Raw genomic sequence first — 4,659 nt, 5'->3', positions numbered from 1 at the left:
GGCACCCCTTTACCAGCTTTTTGCATCTGCTGCATTAAGTTATACCTCTGTTTGTCTTCCCAGACCAGACACTCCAAGAAGTGTGATACGAAGCGCAAGGCCGTATTTTCTAACATGGGGTCCATTTGGGACTCTCGTTCTAGACATGCTGACAAGGAATTTTGATTTTCAATAATGTTTAAAGAAACAACTCACACGAAGTTGGAAACTTGCCTTTTTCTGAGCAAGTGGTCTTCCCTCATCAAACTAGATAGTACCAAAGATTAAAAATAGCTCTTCAGCTGGGGTACAGCTGTGCAGCAGCGACTTAAATGGAGCTGCACTGACTCACAACAAGCAAGCATCTGTACTTGGCTCTTTACTATCGCAAACCACGTCACTTAACACTACCAGTAAGGAAATTCTGGTGTGGCATTCACCGGAACTGGTGGACGGGCCGGGTACCTACCGCTGCTGCTCCGCAGAGGTGTGATGAACTACAGGACAGCGATTGCAGGATAAGTTGAAACGAGCTGCCTGCTAAAAATCCCACCTTCTCCCCCTTATCGGCAGGTGGACAACGTGTCTTCTCACCAGTCTCTTACTTCATTAGACATCCTCTGTGCCTTCCTCCAGGTCTTTTTTCCCCTCCTATTGCACTGGCTGTAGTAACTCCTTTTTTTCCTAGGCCATGAAACCATCCTTCCCGCTCCCTCCAGTAAACAGAAAGCAAGTATTACCAGTCAGTGAGCAGATATATGTCTATATACGAAGTACCAAAAAGCTGGAGGTTCAAGGCTGGCATTACAGAACTGGATTATGTGAATGACACCACCCCGAGCCTTCTGAATTTTTAAATATTTTTAAAAATAAATATTATTTTCCCCTGTGGCTGTGAATGACTAATGTAAATCCCTGGTTGGATGTATTCAGCACTAATATAAGGCACTGTGAAACCCACCAAACCTGAGGCAGATGCTCCCACATCTAATTCCCTACAGAGGCTGGTACTCCTGATCCACTACTACCAATACCAAAAGTCTGCAGCGGGGCCAGGTTTTCCTCCTATGGGGCTGAATGTCAAGCTGGGCCTGAAACACAACATTTTTGGTCTAGGGCATGATGGACTTCACCTCCACCACTACTGCTTCCTAGTTTTTGGTAGCAGCTTTCTTCCTCTCTTGCTCCCGCCCCATGTCTAGCTCCTCCAGAGCATCGGGGTTTCCCTGGCACCCCTCAGGACCTCACAGAGCAGGGAGAAAAGCTGGAACCAAGTGGAGAAATGGGAGCAGCTTTCAGATCACACTTAGGGAACAAAGAACTGCAACAGACACCAAGTGCTCTCCTGGGAGACTCCCTGCACAAGTGCCTCTTTAGACAGGCTGACACAGTGGACTCATGGTTCCAGCATCACAGAGAGGGCAAAGCATGGTACATGCTATTAAACCACTATTAGAGACTTTGTCTGCCGAAGTGAAGCTCCCTGGGCTTTCTGATGAATTCTCTGCACTCAGCATTAAGCTCTCTGTTTTTACAGAAAGTTACACTCGGGTAATTAATCTCCTGTTCGTTTCCTGCACATGCAAGAGAGCAGCCTTTGTTAGGGAATGATAAGACACTTCTAAGAATAGTGCTACTAAGAGCATCAGCTTCGTAAGACATTACAGGAAAAATATAGACTCCTAACACCTGCATTTCCCTTTTCAAAGTTTTGAAAACTATGTTCTGCTTACCTAGAGCCAAACTCTGACTTGTTTATGCGTAGAAAACGTAATTGCTTTTGTCAGAGAACAGGCGAAAATGAAGGTATACTTGGGTCCTTAGGCTCCGATCTCACAAAGATGCATTTGTTTACGTTTGTAAACACAGTATATATTCTCAGTGGCTTCAGTGGGACTATTTGGAGTTCCCAGTCTCACAAGCCGAATTCATCACTTTGGTCTCAACTACAGATTCCACTGAAATCAACTGGATTTTCTTAGTGAGTGTAATGGATGGAGGATTAAGAATTTATCTGTGTGTAAAACAAGAGACCCTCAGGCTGGACCTTACAAAGGCCGGATGCTGAACTCGGGAAAATATAAACTGGGAGACAGCCCCGTGAGAGCAACTGAATCACTCCAGTGTGAGAGAGGTCCCAGTGGGCAGCAGACCAAGCCCGCATTTGAAGCTCCCTGGAAGCTTCAGCTCAGACCATGGGTTTTGCCAACTGAACACAAAGGGTGGTGTAAAGCCTGGGAATTTATGTATGTTGTCAGTTCAGAACCAGAGCCAACACCATTCTCCTGTAAGCGGCTGACACTTGACACCTACTGAAGTCAGTTTAAACAGTCATTGTTTTAAAGCTGGTGTTGTTTTTAAGCAGTCACTGTGGTTCAGCCTGAGCTATCTACCACACCAGCGCAAGATGCACAAGCTACCACGCTGGTGAAACGACATAAAAAGTGGGAAAAAAACCAGTTTACAGCGGGTAAGAGGCAATTTCCATTTGGTTTGTAGCATCCACTCTGTGACCAGTCATATGAGAACGGACATTAATCTTTGCTGTACTTGCAGCAGATTTCTTTCTGCTTTACTATGGGACAAAGGAGCAGCTTATCCTCCTAACCAGAAAACAAAGCCTAATCTGCAGAGATCTGGCTAATCTAGTAGTTGATGTTTGAAGAATAACACAGACCCAATTTTCCTAGGTTTTGCAGTGCAAAATCTGAGCAGAGCAGACTGCAACTAGTCTTGTGAGCTGATCAGAGCCCCTGTTGTGTGACTATTATCTTGACTGTATAATGGGGGCTTTCAAATCCCATCTTTATCACATTCTGTTTTCTCTACTTTGCCCTTTTATGAATATTGAGTCATCAAAAATAGCTTCACTGGCAGAGTTACTAATGATACCAGCTGGGTGAATCAGTGGCTCTTACATTGTCTAGTGCCGGCTGTACAGTGCTATTAGTTACAAAATATAACAAAAATTAGATATCCGTATTTTATTTGCAGCTCCCTTGAGACACATCATGGTGGGTATTTTTGAACTGGAAAATGCAAACTGAACAAAGCAAATATTCAGCCATTTCAATGGAACACTGTGATCTAAAAGAAGAAACTCTGGACAAGTTAAGAGTAAATTCTAACATCAGTCAATTAGCCTTTCTCCTAGTTTTTAGTGCAAAGAGAAAACACACTACCTAACGATATCCACCCGTTTCTTCACGAGACAGTTATTCCTTGTATTAGTAGAAAAAGCCAACATCAGCAGTGTCGAAAAAAATGCTGATGAATAGGAGTGGATCTGACCAATGATGTCAGCTGCGTACGGCCCAGCAGCCCAGGGCCAGGATGGTGGCATCCTTCTCCCCGGCCAGGGGTGCGTTGGGTGAGCAGTGCGTGACTCAAACGAGAATTACCGATTCCAAAAGTGGATCTACAGCACCGACGCGCCTGACGACGAACCATCACACGTGAGTATGCCTAATGGCCCACGATGGGCTGACATCTGTAACGCTGTCCCAAGCATTTTTTTAAGGGTCGTTTATTTCTGCCCTGAGCGCCCTCCCCGCAGCCCCGCAATGATACCGTTTCCTACGCTGGCAACGCACACCCTTTTTTTTTTTTTTTTTGTTCGAAAAACAGTCAGGCAGATAGAGAGCGAAACAAGGGGCCCCCTCTGCACATAATGCAGCCGCAGCTCTCCATGCAGGCAGCGCTCGCTGCTTCTCAGCAGCCCCCTTCACCTCTCAGCTAGTAGCAACTTCGCAGCACGGCATCTTCCCGCACCTCTTTATCACGGACTGAAAGTAAAGCTTGCTGCTGGCGACCGCGCCTGCTGTATTAAACCGGTCAATAAAACTATTGCAGATGTTGCCTTTAGCAAGTGTCATAGAAATTACATGGCACCTTAACAAAGCCGAGACTCCGAATCTAAAGTATTTTTTTTTTCAGGCGGTTATCGCCCTTCCCTGGACAAGCGACATCTGAAATTCTGTTACAATAATTCTGTTAGTTACGGCAACATTAACTGAAACCGAAATGTGGTTTTTTAACCCAAGATACGTTGCATAACAACCCAAGTATTATAATCTTACAAGCCAGGAAAGGGTAAATCCAAAGGGACAAGAGTATCGGCGAAAACTAAAATACTCCACAAGCGCATGGACTTGTAAATCTTTTTGTTTTGGTCCAAGGCGAAGCCCGAACAGGCGAGACGTTCCAAAGGCAGAGCACGGCACCGAGCACATGCCGAAATCCCTTTAGCGAGAAAAAAATACCAGCAGAGCCTCTGCACTTACGTATCTCTTGAGTTTCTTCTCGGGGGGTGATTTAATGAGCCATCCAGTGCAAACGACGTCCCCTGAGCTCATCTTCCCCCCCGGCGCGGAGCGGCGACGCGGGAGCCAGGGTGCGGGCTGCGGGTGCGGGTGCCTGTGTGTGTGCGTGGTCGTGTGTGCTCGTGTGCGTGTGCGTGTGCTCGTGTGTGCGTGTGCCTGTGCGATTGTGCGTGTCTGTGTGTGTGGGTGCGTGTGTGTATTGTTCCCAGCCAGTTTGAAACCCGCAGTAATCAGCTTCCTTCAGCTGGGCTCTGATACTGCTCCAGCCCGAGGAGGAAGTCATGACATTGATCACTGACACGGCCAGCCCTCCCTCCGCCGCAAACACAATGCAACACACCGAGCACGTGATGGGCGG

General features: G+C 46.6%; 1 protein-coding gene across 1 annotated transcript in view; it reads right to left on the bottom strand.

Annotated features, from left to right (window-relative positions):
* GAB3 (GRB2-associated binding protein 3) overlaps positions 1-4,334 on the bottom strand; it is a gene marked incomplete at its 3' end in the record, with an annotated part of 61,831 nt that extends 57,497 nt beyond the window's left edge. Inside the window, exon 1 of the mRNA XM_010137610.1 lies at positions 4,263-4,334. Within this exon, the coding sequence (XP_010135912.1) occupies positions 4,263-4,334 (72 nt within the window). The remainder of the gene's footprint in view (positions 1-4,262) is intronic.
* Positions 4,335-4,659: the final 325 nt, after the last annotated feature.

Source organism: Buceros rhinoceros, unplaced genomic scaffold, assembly GCF_000710305.1.
Source record: "Buceros rhinoceros silvestris isolate BGI_N320 unplaced genomic scaffold, ASM71030v1 scaffold13366, whole genome shotgun sequence".
NCBI lineage: Eukaryota > Metazoa > Chordata > Aves > Bucerotiformes > Bucerotidae > Buceros > Buceros rhinoceros.
Note: the sequence above shows the minus strand (reverse complement) of the source record. Positions and strands in the feature narration are given on the sequence as shown.